This window comes from Lepisma saccharinum, chromosome 16 (genome assembly GCF_977018435.1).
Source record: "Lepisma saccharinum chromosome 16, izLepSacc3.1, whole genome shotgun sequence".
Classification (NCBI taxonomy): Eukaryota; Metazoa; Arthropoda; class Insecta; order Zygentoma; family Lepismatidae; genus Lepisma; species Lepisma saccharinum.
This window is the reverse complement of record NC_139244.1, coordinates 4,623,852-4,641,642: the sequence shown is the minus strand read 5'-3', so window position 1 is coordinate 4,641,642 and position 17,791 is coordinate 4,623,852. Positions and strand designations below refer to the sequence as shown.

Sequence of the window (17,791 nt, the reverse complement as noted above, 5' to 3'; positions counted from 1 at the left end):
GTTAAAATTGTCATCTTCTGTCAAAAGAACGGCACGGTTGGAAACACTGGCAGGGTGTTACGTCATCAGACGTTTGCAACATTTGGTTCACATAGTAGAAAGAAATGAAAGCAACGCCAATTCTGCGTCCGAGAGATATTTCTGTTGAAAAAATACATTATTTTCCGGTGAAATACATTGCACGATGAAAGGAAATACCTACACGAACTTCTAATAGCTGCAGAAACTCATTTCGGTAAGTAGTTTCTTGCGTAAAAATGAAGAAATCCGTTGGGACCATATCGAAGTTTTACCAATATTTAGATCTACAAGTATTTATTTGCAAACTAACAATATGGTACTAATCTGATATTCCCCAGACAGATTTCTTCATTTTTACAGAAGAAACTACGGTAATAAGTTCCTGTAACATTGTCTAACATCTGGAAGGTGTTTTGTGTGATGTAACGGATTTCTTCAAATTTAAAAGTTTGGGGGCAGGTGACTCCGGCCAATTTCTAACATGCTTTTAACAGGGACTCTGTAGATAAAGCCGAGGAGCCGGAGCAGAGCGGAGGCGGGGCCACGTTAGCAGTTGGGGGTGGTAGGTCAATTACCCCAGGGGCGGAGCCTGGAATCGGTGGGAAGGTAACATTATAGTATAGGGGTGACGGATATCTTCAAATTTACAGGAGAAAGTACTTACGGAAATAATTTTCTGTAGCATTGTGGAAGTTCGTGAATGTAGTTTTGATCCATTTTAATGCGAATACATGTTGCTTTCTGCGAAAATCTCTGTCCAACACGCTGTTTCTGCTGCCGCCATTTGCTTTCTGCATGAGAGCACAATGTTCCCCCTAGTCGTGTTTCAAACTCGCCGTGTTTTCACTAGAACATGACGTGTCGAGTATTTTTTATTTTTTTAAACTATGCTTGCCTAACCTAACTTAACCTAATGGAAAATGGTTTTTGGGGCTAACGTGAAAGGTTTTTCGGGCTAACGTGTTAAGACTCTAGTTTACGTCCTTTTCCTAAGGAATACGTGTCATATATCGTTGGAAAGGTTATTTTATAAGGAATTCAACAAAGTAAACCCCAAGGCGAGGAAAAATTTCCTGGAGGAGAAAATCGAGAAAAACTGATGTTGTCCGGATATGCGTGATTGAACGTACTGAGGATATTTTTCGATGATGAAGCACATATTTAGGGGTGAAATGAGTGCTAATGGAACCTAACCTAACCTCGTAGGCATACCTCGTTCCCGTGAATGGTTAGTGACAGAAAGTGTAAAAAGAAAAACTTACTTACCCTACGGATGCTGGAACGCCGGCTGTCTGCTAGCACGGTTTTGTAAACGGGCAAGAAGGAGTGCGCAAGAAAGACGTAAACGGGCAAGAAGGACGTAAACTAGAGTCTAGCCGCTAACGTCAATGGTTTGTGAGGTATTAACATAATTTCAAATCTGGGCACGAAAGTAGGTATTTTCCGGTGAACGAGGTTGCAACACTGCATAAATCGACAAAACACTCGCACAATGCGCCCTGAACCAGTACGCTATCGCCCGCCATAATGTGTTACAGAATCGAAATAACAAGTAACAGTAAGTACTCGTAAATGTAAGAAATATACATTATCTTAGTTAGAAATGCATTATTTCACCTTAGGAAAAGTTCCACATTCCAAAATAGTACGTTAGCAATGTAAAAAAGTGCGAAATATATGATTTATAGGTGTCACCCCCATACTATAATAGTACCAAAAAGTGAATACACCTTAAAGAATGTTCCGCGAAGCAGATAGGTAAGTACAAATGTCAAAAATTGACAAAATGAAGAAGTTATAGGTGTCTGGGGAATATCAGATTTTTACCGAAAAATATAATTATTTTTTTTTAAATCTTTTTTTGGAGTAGCATCACAGACCGCAGGACATGTCCTCCAAAAAAGGACTGTCCTGCGACGTCTGGTCACCCTATCCTATAACGAAAAAAAAATGTTCGTTGAAATACATACCTTTACACTAAAATCTGTCAGTCACACGTTGCTGGGAATGCAAACAACTTGTAAACATGTATTTGTGTTGTTGTTTTTTTTTTTAAAAAAAATGGAGTTCTGAAATAAAGGTAAATCTTTGAATGAATGTTCAAGGGATCCCGCCATCTTGAAAAGGAAGTAGCAGTGTTGCCAGAAATGCGACTGTCGCCAAAAAATCCTATTTTCTATCATGCATTCACGTTTGTCCTTTGAAACAGAAATCTGTTTATATTCCATTGCCCATGTATGAAATTAGTATCTAAAGGTACCGTTGGGTAATCTATGGTATCGTTATGTAATTCATTCAATTCAATTGTATCGTTTGGTTTTGAATTGAATAATGAATATTAGGGGTGTGCGGGATCCCGAAAAGAAGGGACCAGGATCGGGAGAAAAATTTCCCGTCCCTTTTAAGAAGTCGTTAATTCCCGACGTTTTCTGCATTGTAAATCACTGGAACTTATCGGAAATTGTTAGTGTTTGTATTAGAAATTCAAAAACACTCACTTAAGGTGAAAATGACCTGTAGAATTCGAGATTTCCAGAGCTTCGGGAAATTTCGAACATTTCCCGTCCCGAAAATTTTCCGACTTTGTCGGGAAATTGCAAAAATTTCCCGTCCCGATCCAAAAAATTCTGTCCCGCACACTCCTAATGAATATTCATGAATGTCTGTGGGTTTGCAACGCTGAGGGTCATTCGGCATATACTTCTATATTCCTTGCGGCATCGGCAAGGTAGAAGAAAAAGAAGAAAGCTAAAACATGACTACGGGATTGCAGTAAAAGTGTTTAATACAGAGGAAATAGTTATTATTTATTGTTTAAAATGACTTTATATCATTTTGGAAATTGTCTAGCTTTAGTTTATGTTCCGTATTATTTAACGTATAAATATTCTGGATTGTAAGTATATTGATAAATGTATTTTAATGCAAGGCAGTACTTATGGATGTATTTTAATGCAAGGGCAAGTGAGCATTATTTACCACGACAGATAATTTTCTCATTATTCCATACAATGATCCTTAGAATAAACGTCTTCGCGAGGTTGGGTGCATTTCACAAGTGTACGGTTCATGCATAGGATTGCCAGACGTCCTGTGTTTGCAGGATTGTTAATTTTTTCTCTTATTTGGACACACACGTTAAAATTAAAATGTCTACTTAGAGATAATAATTTTGTCCATATCAAATTGATCTAAAAAGATCATGGGGTGGGCGATGCCAGAAATTGTTGTTCGAGTGATCATGTTCACATGATCATGACAAAGATAATAATTACTACTGGTTAAGGGTCTAAAAATAGACACCAGAGAACTTTCTCGTGGGAACATTTAGGCTAGAATGTACAATATAGAGAATGTCTCCAATTTCGTTAATTTTCGGTATACTAACTAATTTTGGCCTCCTAATCACTAATCTGTTGTAAAAAACCGGGGGTCACATCTGGAAATTGTACATTTTGATGAAAAATTGTTCGTTAGCACCAAAAACCATCCACGGGTAGCCCCACAAACCATTGACGTTAGCCCCAAAAACCATCCACGGGTAGCCCCACAAACCATTGACGTTAGCCCCAAAAACCATCCAAGGGTAGCCCCACGAACCATTCACACGAGGTTAGGTTAGGCCTGTTAGGTTAGGTTCCATTAGCACTCATTTCACCCCTACATTCATCGAATAAATAGGGATCGTACTAGAATTGAACATCATAAATCATTTTCTTGTAAAACAACGGCGTGGTTGGACACAATGACAGGATATTACATTTTTGTTCGTAAAACTACGCATATACACCTATATATATAAAAAATTCAATCGGCTTTTTTTCAAATTTTCAGACGTGACCCCGGTTTCTTTCAACAGATTCGTGATTAGGAGGTGAAAATTAGTTAGTATACCGAATATTAACAAAATTGGAGACTTTCTCTATATTGTAAATTCGCTCCAGTAAACAAGTTTCCTTCTTTGGTTATTCTACTAAAATATGAATTAACTCAAATTTGTTCCCTTTATCGATTATCAAAAATAAAGGCCCTAATATTAAATGCTTTTTTCTACAATCAGTGCACATTAAGGGAAGGCTGTTTAAGTTGTATTGTGTTCTGTGCTATATTTTCATGTTGTTCTGTCACTGGGCCAAGATAAAGTTTAGTACATATATTGATTTGTTTGTTTCATAGGTCCGAATATGGGGCATTTTGGAAATGCATACAAGCTGGTGGAATCTACGTATTCACCCAGCTGTGCAAAATGCTCATCCTTGCAACCTTCTTCCCAACCACAGATAGTAGTACCCAGGATGGACTGGACTTTATTGGGGTAATGCATAATTTTTAAGAGGTATTGTGCATACAAATCATAGATAGTGCACAGAGCTACAGTGTAGAATGTCAATCTTTAGAAATTATTCATCATCTTGAATCCGAGAGCATCTAGAGGTAATAAGAATAGGTGGACTAGAAATGGTAAATGTCTGTTATATCGGAGACACATTTCTAACGCATATTTTCAGTTTCAAATGGTTCGTACATACCAATTGTGTATTGCGGAACCTATTTCAAGGTGCCATTATGCATTTTACACGAAAATAACTTCCATTTTTCACATTACGAGTAATTCTTTTTGATCCTTTCTTCCGTTGCGGAACATAGAATATTTTGCGCACAGCTGTGGATCATCACGCGTCGTGCTTGTGTTTTGTCGATTTGGAGTGGGCATGCAGTGTTGCAACCTTCTTAACCGAAAAATACCAACTTTCGTGTTCATTATGTCATCACAAACCATTGACGGATAGCTCCAAAAACCATTGACGGATAGCTCCAAAAACCATTCACAATAGCCCCAAAAACCATTCACGTTAACCCCACGAACCTTTCCGGCAAGGTTAGGTTAGGTAACCATAGTTAAAAAAAAAAAAATTCTGGTAAAAAAAAAGGCACGTTGGGAAACACTTCTTCCTCTCGCGAGACCGCATGAATTTCGACACTCACACCATCTGCAGGTTCATAATGGAAACAACGTCATAATGTTGTCGCTTCGCACAAAAGGCTACTTTATTATATCAAAAGTGCTTATTTTCTGTTGTGCAGCATTCCATAGTGACAAAATACCTCCGCGAAGTTTGATAAATGCAACAGAAACTCATTTCCGTAAGTAGTTTCTCCTGTAAATTTGAAGAAAAGTGTCTCCGATATAACAGACATTTACCGAAATTTCTCTTTTTCTCAAAAGACAAGAAAAATGTAATGCCAGTTACAAATGGTAGAGCAAATTAATTACTAGAAATGTAGGTTCTACCGCTAGTTAACAATAAATGTTCTAACACTATTGGATTGTCACATTTGAATTTAGCTGTTGAGACAAGCCGAATGCTGTCAAAATATGATAATAATTTAGATTATATACTAACGAGGTAGATAAGTATGGGTTGGAACAACCTGGGTGAGTATTGTGTACATCTTTTTTGCTTTTTCATCCTGCTGAGAAAACAAATTAAGTGTTGCATTGAATCTAGTGACGTAGCCTAAATGCATTGTAGTGTTGTTTGATTAGTGCCTGAAATTGTTTTAAAACTTGACAAAAAATATTTTTTTACTTTCTTGGGTTGGCTATTGAATATAAGCAGGGGTAGTTCTATTTTTTTTTCTAATAACTTGTACAGTGTATCTTTCTCATGCTTGTGTTTTCTGTATCTCGTGTATCATTAAATCAGAACAATAAACATGGCATTATAAATTTTTGCACTGTTGCTAGCCAAATTTTAAAATTGCAATGATGTGGTAGATTCAACCATATAATATAGTATGTATTGCATAGTTATCCATGCTGTTACCAGTAGAACCTTCTTTAGGAAGGCTGCTCGAGAACAATAATTGATTACTTTTAACCTTTTGTGTCCCAAGCGTCTCAATCGAGATACCCAAATGTAACCCTCACTGTCCCAAGCATCTCGATCGAGACGCTGTGTCAAGGTCGTAGTTTTTACATTATAACTTTTCTATTTTTGGCTACAATTTAAATTTTTTTTTATATTGTTCCTAACACATGTATTTAACAGAAATGTTTTTTTGCAGGTTTCTTTGTCTTCATGAAAATGGAGGGGGAAAGGTGGGAAAAGGGACTTCTCTTTTGCGTCTCTTTTCAAGGTCAAATTTTTGCCGACAAAGGAACACCCACCAGCTTTGTTGTTCTAAAGCAATGCTTTTCACTCCCGCCTGTGAACTGCTTTCGAAGGAAGCTTGTTTATCAGTATCCGATGTCAAAATGAAAGTTTTCTGTTGGGGGAGGGGGAAGACTGGTTGCTGAATCTGCGTTGTGAGAATGGAATTTCGAAGCGCACTGAAGGAAACCTTTGTTTTTTTAGCACAAGTTGCGACAAAGGGTTACCCTGCATTGTCTAAAAATAGAATTTCAAGCAGCTGCAAGAATTGGTGCTCATTTTTCACTGCGTTCTAGCTTTTCGTCCGTGAATGTTGTGCGTAGGTGTCGTTTTGTGCCCAAGTGCGAGGACATTTTTTGGGTGAAGTGACAATTTTTTAAAATAATTTTTGGGGGTTTTCTCCCTTCCCCCTCCATATATACGCCAAATTTGCATAAATTTTGCATTTTGTGCATTTTGACATTTTTTTCAGGGGGAACACAATTTTTTTTAAGAAAAGTATTTTTGAGGGGATTTCCCCCTCCATATGTACGCCGAATATGCATAAATTATATACCATCTGAATCTGTGATTCATTCTGCGTACAACGGTATATCTTTCATATCTCCAGGGCAAATAGTCTCTGAGCTAAAGTCATTTCAAGGTACCGCTGCATTTTGAAGCTTGAATCAGTGGCGTGCCGACCATTCCTTTTGGGGGTACAACTCAAGTTACATTGGTCATATGATAATAATGCAAATATTTTTGTGTTCCTTACATGTCAGCGATCATTTCCATGTGCATGTCGACACTGTCATGTACTTTCCAAATGTTTTTTCTCCGAAATTTTGGATTTTGAGAGTTAGCCCCCTCCCCCCACCACATATACGCCGAATTTGCATAAATTTCATATAGTGTGAATCTCTGGTTCATTCCGCGTACAACGGTATATCACTCATCTCTCTAGGGCAATTAGTCTCCGATCTACACTCATTTAATTGAAACTCTGCATTTTGCTCAAAATCGGCTCGGGACAGAGACGCTTACATGTGTAAAAGGCCTTGGGTCTCAAAAGGTTAATCCAATCTTGTATTAGTTAATAAATTAAATGTATTAAGGTCACATTTCAAAATGTGTAGCTTAATCTTAGTTGGGTTTATGGCTTTCTTAGCCCATACTAAAAAAAATGCTTGCTTTGAGAAAAGGGGCTGGTGCTGGAATTATTTTAACTTTGTCTACCCCTGAACATAAGCTAATTGTATTAAGAATACGAGCATTTGTGCTACTGGGATGTCTGATAGCACAGTGGTATGTTATAATCAAAGAGCACAGGTTCAATTTTCTGTGAGCATCATTTTCAAATTGCTACTCATAGTTGATAAGAACATAAGGAATATTCTTTGTTTCTTGTTTCAGGAGTTCCTGAAGGCAACAGTGGACCTGGCAGACCTAGCTGGGCTGTATGTTGTTCTCGTGGGGATCCCCGGAAAGGGCCATGCGAAGGTCTTGACAGCAGGTGTCGGCTGGGCAGGGGCCGAGCTGCTGCTCACGAGGTGCTTACTGCTGTGGGTCGGAGCGAGGGGAGCAGAGTTCGACTGGAAGTACATCCAGAAGAGCCTCGACTCAAATGTCAGCCTTGTAAGTGCTCTATGCCTTACCCCTTTCTGTTTCAGATGCAAAAAAGGTGCTATTCAGCCAGGAACCAGTATGTTGACTTGATATCTCACCCCCGAAGCTTGGCTAACGGCAGTCAGCATCTCAGTACATTGAAGGTTGACTCACTGTCTCTCCTCCAAAGCTTAGCCAATAAGTCAACTTAGTGTATTGAATGTTAACGCGCTGTCTCATTGAGCAAATAACAGCAACCCAGTGTGTGTATTGTATGTTAAACAATTTTAAAACTAGAGAGCTTGTGAGGTATTGAAATTGAATATTTCCAGTAATTTGCAGGAAAATTGTGTATCAGAATTTGTGATATTTTAAAATAGGGGTAACAGATATTGAGTAATTTATAAAATACTTGGAATTTTTATGAATTATTCCCCACACTCTATTTCTTTCATAAATGAAAAACAACTTCATAATGTAGCTAAACCGGCATGTAAATTTGCAATGCAATATCTCTTCTAACATTTATAAAGGGGCATTTTCATTATTAGATAATGTTAGGCGTGTACAGTCAACGGCAAAGACAATGGTAGGCAAATTGTCCACTGCTATTTTCATTACATTTTTATTCTACATTCTATGTTGTTTTTTGGTTCAAAGCAGGCATTGCCCTCTGCTTATTGACGTCATTACTTCAGTTCATTATCATCACATTGTGTAATACAGAACAAATGAAAATAATGGTGGACAATTCGCTTACTGTTTCTTTTACCGTTGAGTGTACATCCCCCTTACATAAAGAGTATATTAAGTAGATGCGTATCTTGTGCCAGAAGGTTAAAAGACACAGCACAAAGCAAATTAAATACTGAGGTTGAAGCTTTCAACTCGGAGGAACAAAAAGCTTAAAGTAAGTTTTCATTTATTTCATGCTGCGAGTTTTTACATTGCGACTCCAAGGCAACATTATTTTAACATCATTGTTCTGGCCGATGGCATAAGAAGTTTATAAAATTCTAGGACGAATTCAATTCAGTTTGGACACTGCATACTTATACGTATTATTATTAGCAGCAATAACGTGCTGACGAAATTTTGCTTGCAAGTAAGAAAAAAGCCATGGGGGGTTCATGTTACTGCATGTTTGTTCTCGGCTAATTTCTCTTTAATTTTGCAGGTGCAGCACATCACAACAGCGACATTGGTGTGGCTGTGGTCTCGGCACGACCTCAACCGCTCATTCTTCCCGTTTGTGACACTGATGCTCATCCTCTGCAGCTACAAGCCACTGCTCATGGAGCTTCTGGTGGAAATGACGGGAACGGGGCCGTGGGTCACCCTCTTCATCAAGGCCATCTACACGCTGTGCCTCGGCCTCATGACTCTGCAGATATATGCTGGGTTGGCACAGGCCATCGGCTTATATTGAATTCCATTAACAGTCATTTTGTTTTTCATAAGGACATTTAAGTTTAAAAGACAGTTTATGTTAAGTGTATTTATAAAGTATTAATAAATTTTTTTTTAAAATATTGGTGTCTGTCAAAACAATAGGTACCCAATACATTTTCAAAGTTGAAGTCAACATTATGATCCAGCAGGGTGGTAAAAATGAGGCACCTGATAAGAAAAATCAAAGTCTAGTTTATGTGTAGTACAGCCAACACTAAAAGAAATGCTAGGTGAATTACACTGGGGAACAGTGAAATTGCGGCACATTGTTTGAGAGCTAATTTAGGGCAATTTCATGCTGCTGAATAATGATATAATAATATATTTCCTGAATTGGCTCTAATTTATGAAATAAATGCAACTAAACAAAAATGGCGGAAACATAAGACATACATATAAATGTACTTCCAATAACAATTTAATATTTCTTTTTGTGATTACAATCATTATTATAAAAATAAATTTATATAGGCCTATGATCAAAATAATTAAGAAAATATGTACACAATGAAGTAACAAACTATGTGGAACGTTTTCTATACGATTTCCTGCTGTATTGCTTTTTAGGACAATCCCTCTGTAAGCTCCAACAGTAGTCGGCCATCATGTGGCGATCCCACCGTCCCTGGTACCTTTCTTCCATTATCCTTATATCCTGATGGAACCTTTCTCCCCGTTCTTCACTAAAATCACCAACGTTCTCAGGGAATCTGTCAATGTGGCTATGTAGAAAATGTATCTTCACACTCATATTAGCTCGCAATTTCTCAAAATTTTTCAACATATTTCCAACTATATCGGGGTACTTTTCCGCTCTGTGATTCCCCAAAAAGTTTTTGACGACGAACACAAAGCTCAGCCAGGCCTCAGATTCGATGTAAGACATGTAAGTTGTAAAATTGGCATCATTTATAAGTGTACGAATTTGTGGTGGTCCGTCAAAGATTCCTGCCTTCAATTTTCCAATACTTAGTCCTGGAAAAGTGTGGCATATATATTTGAAACAATCAACACTTGTATCTAAGGCCTTGACAAACTGTTTTATCAACCCAAGTTTAATATGCAGTGGCGGAAGGATGATTTTGTCCGTATCTATCAGCAGTTCATGAATGATATTAGCTTTTCCCACTAATATTTTCCCTTGGAGGCCAAACTCTTATCGTCCAATGCTTTTCTCTAGCACGACTATCCCACAAACATAGCAAATAGGGATATTTTGTGTACCCACTTTGCTGTCCTAGTAAAAAAAAAACACCATCTTCAAATCCACACACACGAGCCACTTATGCTCAGCATATTCAATTTTTTTCGAAAACCATTTTTATGTTTTGGTATTCTTCCTTAAGGTTTGTTGAGTATCCGATATATTGCCTAGCAATGCTTCATAAGTTGCCTAGCAACAATTTACAAATAAATAAATAAGTTTCTTATGGGAATTTCAGCCCTTTATCAAATTTTGATATTACCGAGAAAAGCGTTGAGTAATTTTACCTCCTACATTTTCCATGGTGTGTTTATTTTTATAACTGGAGTCAATTCAACTGAACCAATCATACAATTGGCAATCACAGTTGTTTTGTGTGCTGAAACTGTTATTAAACTTTATGCCGCAAAATAAAATCTTTTTTTTGTTCCCCAGTGTTATCAATCACCATTTTATTGCATTTTTTCCACGATATATAAAAATGGATGTGTGTGTATTTGTTTGTTCCGGCATAACTCTCGAACGCCTGGAGCGATTTCAACCAAACTTCGTAGACATATCCCTTGTAACCTGGAAAGAAATACTGTGGGGGTAAGACACCCCTGGCACCCCTAAAGGTGGGGGTGAGAAGGGGGTGACATGTAAAAATAATAAAGAACCACCGACATTAAATTCCGCACAAACAGACATCCGAGACTCTTTATGTAATCCGCACAAAGATAGTGTTTCTCAGGTTGTCTAACATTCAGGCTGTGTTGTGAATGGGATCCATATTTTTCATGACACTCCAAATGCGGTTCAACTCCAAATTCATTGAATTTTCGCGATGCGCGAAATGTGAAGAAAGAAAGAAAAATGAATTTTGAACATTCTGCATGTAACTACACCCTCAATGATGAAATATGCATGAGTTTTATTCGCGAAGTAATGCGAAATGTGTGCTTTTCCATGAAATGAACGCTTTTTGGCGAAATAACCGTGAAATATCATCAAATTAAGTAGAAAACACGCAAAAACCGGCAAACGAGGTTTTGCGCGCAAACTGTCAATCTGTAACGAAACGTTTGCCTAAAGTTTCCTACCACTTGCAGCTGAAGAACGTTTTATCTTCGATCACATCAGGAAGATGCTGCAAATTTGGATTTCCCATGCACATAATCTCAGTTCGAAAACTTCGCACCCTGTCAAGCTGCATTCCTTTCTTCCCCCGAATGTCTACTCAACTTCCAGTTTCATTGAACTTGCTAGCTGTAGCAGCGATAACATTAGTCTGTTCCCGCACAACAAGGGAAACAATGGTGTCATTTGTGTTCAGTCATGAATGAATTTTCTTTATCATCATGTGATTTTCAACATGTGTTTGTGTATGTGCAGTAGTGATTATTTTATTTGTTGGACAGCAAGGATATCCTTTAAATACATACAATGAATAAATCACTTGAGATATGCAATTTAGAAATGAAGTGATTTTGTGTTGGACAGCTAAGTACTTGAGTATGTGTACAGTATATAAAAATGAAGTAGTTTATCAATTTATAGCTCTTTTGTATTTTGTTTCCTCTCATAAAATAAAAAGTGTGTGCCAATTTTTTTTTCCACCGTTGATCTAACATTTTATTTACCGCTCTCCTCAGTTTTTATTTACCATAAATTTGTCTCCCTACCTATCGGCATGGGGGGTGAGAGGGGTGAAAAATAAAATGCCGCAAATGACCTCGATTAGTGTCGAATCTATAGTTTTCGAAGTCCCTAAGCTAATTGGTGACATTCACGATCACATTTAAAATTAGTTACATTTTACACTACAGTTAGAATTCATTATTTTTCTGTCTAATACAAGATTGGGATAAATTAGGGATGGGACCGATTAATCGGTACTCTATCTGTATCGACCGATATAGGCTTATCGCTGTATGATTTTATCGATCTGATATATCGATAAATATCTGATTATATAGTGCAAAATTCTGCCATTTTGTTGTAATTTTTATGGATAATCTCAATTCCCTAATTTCTAAAAAAGAAAATGTCTTCATACGCAATTTCTTTTTCACTGCAGTCACCTTGAAACACACATATATTAAAGAGGTCAGTGAACCTTTCAGGTTCTTCAAGGACCATTTCTAATTTTATATGGGATCTGTAGAATATCGGTTATTGGTATCAGTAAATTTTATATCGTTACTTTATCGGTATCGGCCTATCCTTAGGATAAATAAATACCCGGGCAATGCCAGGTAACCAGCTAGTGTGATAATAAATAAAAATGTGAACACTAAGAGAACAATATCTGCTTTGAATTAACAGAATTCTGTTCCTTAACACTGCAGTGGTCGAGCTCACTAGAGTTTGGCAACACTTGGTCTTGGCTCACAGTATACCTTTCTGGAACAGTCCAGGAAGTTTCATTATGAAATATATCTATTGTTGAGAGTTCATAATTTCAGCACAATAGCGATTGATACGACCATTAAAACTAACTAACTCTCTAGCCTTCTTAAACCTGAAGGTTCATGGCTGCAGCAACACAGGGCTTCCATCTGTTCCTATTTTGAGCAGAATTTAAGAGCAACGGGGATAATGCATCTCCTTGTTTTAACCCATCGTGAATTGTAAATTTGTGACACATTAATACCCACATGAATTTTACTTTCTGTTTCACTGGTGCATACTTTTATCATACTAACAAGCTTCTTAGGTATTCCAAACTCTACTAATATATTATATAATTAATTCTCTTTTGACCGAATCATATGCTTTTTTGAAATCAATGAATAGCTGATGGACATTTTGATTATATTCCCACTTTTTTTCAAGTGTCTGTCTGATGTGAAAAATTTGATCTGTAGTTGATCTGTTGCGTTTAAATCCACATTGATAATCACCTATAATGTCATTAGCATATGGGGTTAGTCTTGTTAAAATATTGTTAGATAATATTTTATATGTTGTTGAGAGTAGAGAAATTCCACGGTAATTATTGCAGTTCATTTTATCACCTTTTTTAAACACAAGAACAATTATGGATTCTTTCCACTGTTGAGGGATTTCTTCTTTATTCCATATTAAACAAATTAATTTATGAATTTGACATATTAACGAATTTCCACCATATTTAATTAACTCAGCTGGTATTAAATCAATGCCAGGTGCTTTGTTATTCTTTAGCCTTTTAATAGCATCTTTAACTTCAGTCAAGTTAGGTTCTGGAACTAAAGGTTCTGCTGTGTGGACTTCATTCACTTCTGATTTATCTCCTACATGAACGTTTAAAAGGTCATTAAAGTAGTTATTCCATCTATTTAGAATATCGCTTGGGTCAGCTAGAAAATCACAGTTTTTATGTTTTATCAAGTTTACTTTAGGTTGCCACCCCTTTCTAAATTCAGTTACACCTTTATATAAATCTCTGATATTTTTGTTTTTGCTGTGTGTTTCAATTCCGTTAATTTTGCTTTTCAAGTAATCTCTTTTTTACTTCTAAATGTGCGGCTAACTTCTTACTTTATTCTATTATAATTGCCTAGATTTGTATCATGAGAGTTATTTAACCACCTATGTCTAACCTGATTTCTTATTTCTATTAGATTATGACATTCATTATCAAACCATGGCTTACTTTTTCTTGGTTTATGGTATCCTATACTTTTTTAGCTGCTGATTTTATTGAATTAGTAGCTTCTACTTTGAAAATGCGATATACATCGCGAAATATGGAACCATTCCTCTTCGTGTGGTAAGTGTTTACTGTTTCCTTCATCATTTGTATATATATAATGTAAGTGTGCGTTTCTAAATTTTTTTACTTAAACTTGTGAATCTTCCGAGGAAAGAGTACAATAAAGGTAAGATTCTGAATGTATTTTTGTTTAGTGTCATCATAGGTCAAATCTAATTCACTAGATAAGTGGTTCCCAAAGTGGGTGCCGTGTCTGGCTTACAGGGATACCACGGAATGTTCCAATATTTTCACTAAAATGACAGATACTTACTTCCAAATGTGTGCTTATTTAGTACTTTTACACACAATATGTTTCTGAATTTGAGATGTGTGTTTATTTTTTAACTTCAGGCTAGCAACCTAACCACACTAAGTGAGCATTGCAAGTGTTAGATAGGCCTAATATACTAAGGGAACCGTGAAATGGAAAAGTATGGGAACCCCTGCACTAGATTTAGAATTTCTTACTTTCTGTAACATGTCGAGTGAAATAACTTGTAAATTTTGACAAACTGCGATGAAAAAATTGTTTAAACTTGAATGGCTGATTTCCATGTATTTTTTCACTCTGATTACGGGAAAAATAGTAAAAACATTCCATCACGTATAATTTTTGGGCAAAACTCGATTTTTGGATTTGACACCCCATGCATCACCTTACATGGTAAGTGAACATTTACTACCATCTATCATAACTTAAAATAAGCTGTTTCTCATAACTTTCAGTTTACAGGGTGACAATTAATGAACTATATGAAATAAAACAGTCATAATTTCTGAACGGTTCGCGGGATGACGTCCAAACTGCGTGGCTGGCCACAGGGCATGATGGGAATTCGTATGCGTATGCGCATGCAACGTGTTGATGTCGGCCATTCGCAAGTGAAAATGTCCTGGAGGAGTATTTTGGGGACCGCATTCTGACACTGGGGTACCCAGAGGCCACTGGAAGGGGACTCGCTTGGCCACCATATTCCCCGGATCTGAATAATGTGACTCATTTTTGTGGGGCTATGTTAAGGACAAGGTGTACAGAAATAACCCCAAAACCATTGCCGAGCTGAAAACTGCCATTCAGGAGGTCATCGACAGCATCGATGTTTCGACACTTCAGCGGGTCATGCAGAATTTTGCTGTTCGTCTGCCCCACATCATCGCCAGAGATGGCAGACATATCGAACATGTCATAACCTAAATCCGAATGTCTGTAGTGCCATTTACATGTGCAATACAGTTTGTGTACTACATGGTTTGTCACTAATTTCCGTTTTATTTCATATAGTTCATTAATTGTCACCCTGTATATTATTGAGACAAGGATATATGAGTGAATGACCTGTCAGATGTCCAATTTTCCCCTGACGGCAGCTTTGCCCTGAATTGTCATCCAAAAATCACCATTCAACCACTCCTCCACTGCGTTCCATGAATCATTCTGTTCCTTGCCCCACAACCATAGTAATGACTGTTATTTTTGCTCTTGCAACATTACAAGGGTTCAATCTGAAAAATTGGAAGGAAATCTTATATCCAAACCTACCCTCTGCAATGCATCCAGTGCCTCATGGAGCCGAGATTCCGGTTGCTTCACCTCTAGAAACTCTAGAAACCCCGGCAGATTCGGAGGGCGAGTGTGAAGACTCAGGTGATGATTTCCTCGACGATACTACCTCCAGTGAGGCTCAACTCTTCACCCAAATAGAGTTAAATGAATTGGTCAGAGATTTGGGCCTATCCAAAGATTCAGCAGAGCTCTTTGGCTCCAGATTGAAGCAAAAGAACTTGTTGGCACCCGGAACTTCATTCTACTGGTGCTGTCGGCGAAGAACAGGGTGAAAGGTTCCACCAAGATATCAGAACTGGAACGACGGTATCAGGGCAGCTGGAGCATCACCATGATGGCAGACTACTGCTGGATGCTTCACAGGGACCTGTCGCAGATGACTTACAAAAAGGAAAATCTCTCGAAGCTTTGAAAGGATGAAAAATGGTATTACAAGGGCTTGTAGCAATTCGATAAGTGACAAACTCAAAATTTGCAGGTATAATGCTGGATATTTTATTTTTTATGTCACTTAAATATGGTCCAAATACACGTTTTTACCAATTTTTCTGAATTTTTAACTCTATTTTTGTGAAATATCCTTACGTGATTGACAAAAGCGGAGGTCGTTTTCTGATCAGCACACCTAAAAACATTGAAATGAGTTACTGCAGTTAAGACAATTTTCAAAAAGTCTCAAAACGCAGGCCTGTGTAATGGGTAAAAACAATAATATTCCATGGATCACAATAGCGATCAAGGACGTAATTTTTTACCGTGTGACCACTGCAGTGTTAAAACAATAATAATAATATTCCTTTGCGCAACAGCCCATGAACGGCCTGGGCATACCTACCGACTGCCGGTCTCTCTCCCACACTTTCTCTCGTCACCTCTAAGCGTGGAGATCTTCAACCAGTATTGGAATATACAGGATGTAGAATAGAAAAGAATGAAAATAACAATTAACAATTTGCCCACTATTATCTTTGCTCTTGGCTGTACCTACAGCTTAAAGTGCAATCAAATTTGAAAATATTTTGTCAAGACCACATCATCAACCACTATGCTACATCCTATTCCATTTTCCAGGTTTCCACTCGTTTTCCCAAACCTAATTTTGCACTGGTACATTTTAACTTTGCTGTAACTCTGTAATGGACACACTGGCTCCAGCTACAAGACATGCCATTTTCTTAGAACTATGTTGTAAGAATTTAGTGTTCGTAAATAGGTGAAAAATCCATTCACCAAAGGTACGAAACTGATACTTCATTCAAAACCCCAACTAGGGACATAATTCAACAATAAGAAGATTAACCCTATGTCATCCCAGTGTAGAACCATAAGCAGACCAAAAAAATAGTACAAAATCCTGGGGAAGAAGGAAAGAAAAATATTTCAAAATCTTTAATTTGAACAGAATTTTATTCCCCTTGAAATCATCTTAATGATGGGACGTTTTTGTTAGTTTGAACTAAAAATGAATTCACTGCATTTATAATTCATTTCCCAACATACAATGATGCTGAAAATGCGAATCCTTGCATAATGCAGAAAAATACATAGTATTACCTGCACTAAAATCAGGCAACAGGAACAAAACATAAAAAAGCACAAAAAAATAATATTTCGAGGATATCTGATCCCTTTTGTCAGGGTCTTGAGATGAGACTGAAAATGTTCTCAAGTATTCTTTTTATTATATGTACAGTCACTGACACTTCTGGGTTGTAGTAGTTCCATTAAAAGTCAACGGAGATGTTAGAATCCAGAAGCATCCGTGACTGTACATATTGCTTCCATTGTAGGATTATTTCTCTTGTACTTTACTTGATCACAGTGTCTACCGAAACAACAAATTCAAAATTCTCGACTATTTCGTCACATTTTCTTGACATTCCCCCTTTTCCTTAACATTCATTTAATCACCCCTCCCCCCTACTTAGGGATTGTTGGAAATTAAGAAAATTATATTTTTATGCCATGAAAAACTCCTACCACAAGGCCGGTTAAGATGAGAACTTAAGCTGAACTTTAACAAGAGATTTAGACTTGCTTTAATTACTGCATGTAAAAATTAATCCTTCAGACTTCATCCTGGATGG

At 37.2% G+C, this 17,791-nt stretch overlaps 2 protein-coding genes across 2 annotated transcripts in view; one reads left to right on the top strand and one right to left on the bottom strand.

Annotated features, from left to right (window-relative positions):
* Positions 1 to 17,791, bottom strand: part of fusl (transmembrane protein fuseless) — a 362,638-nt gene that overhangs the window by 13,685 nt on the left and 331,162 nt on the right. The window lies entirely within an intron of this gene.
* Positions 2,743 to 9,292, top strand: LOC145999862 (BOS complex subunit TMEM147). The gene is made up of 4 exons (XM_083137134.1): positions 2,743 to 2,917; positions 4,198 to 4,336; positions 7,572 to 7,793; positions 8,941 to 9,292. Exons 1-4 carry the CDS (start codon positions 2,841 to 2,843, stop codon positions 9,190 to 9,192), a joined length of 690 nt encoding a protein of 229 aa, XP_082993260.1. The 5' UTR covers positions 2,743 to 2,840; the 3' UTR covers positions 9,193 to 9,292.

What these genes read in the sequence shown, in the direction of transcription:
- LOC145999862 (XM_083137134.1), top strand. Translation starts at nt 2,841, where the DNA reads ATGACTTTATATCATTTTGGAAATTGTCTAGCTTTAGTTTATGTTCCG. An exon ending in ATGGACTGGACTTTATTGGG is followed by an intron (nt 4,337 to 7,571) that starts GTAATGCATAAT and finishes TTCTTGTTTCAG; the next exon opens with GAGTTCCTGAAGGCAACAGT. An exon ending in TCGACTCAAATGTCAGCCTT is followed by an intron (nt 7,794 to 8,940) that starts GTAAGTGCTCTA and finishes TTAATTTTGCAG; the next exon opens with GTGCAGCACATCACAACAGC.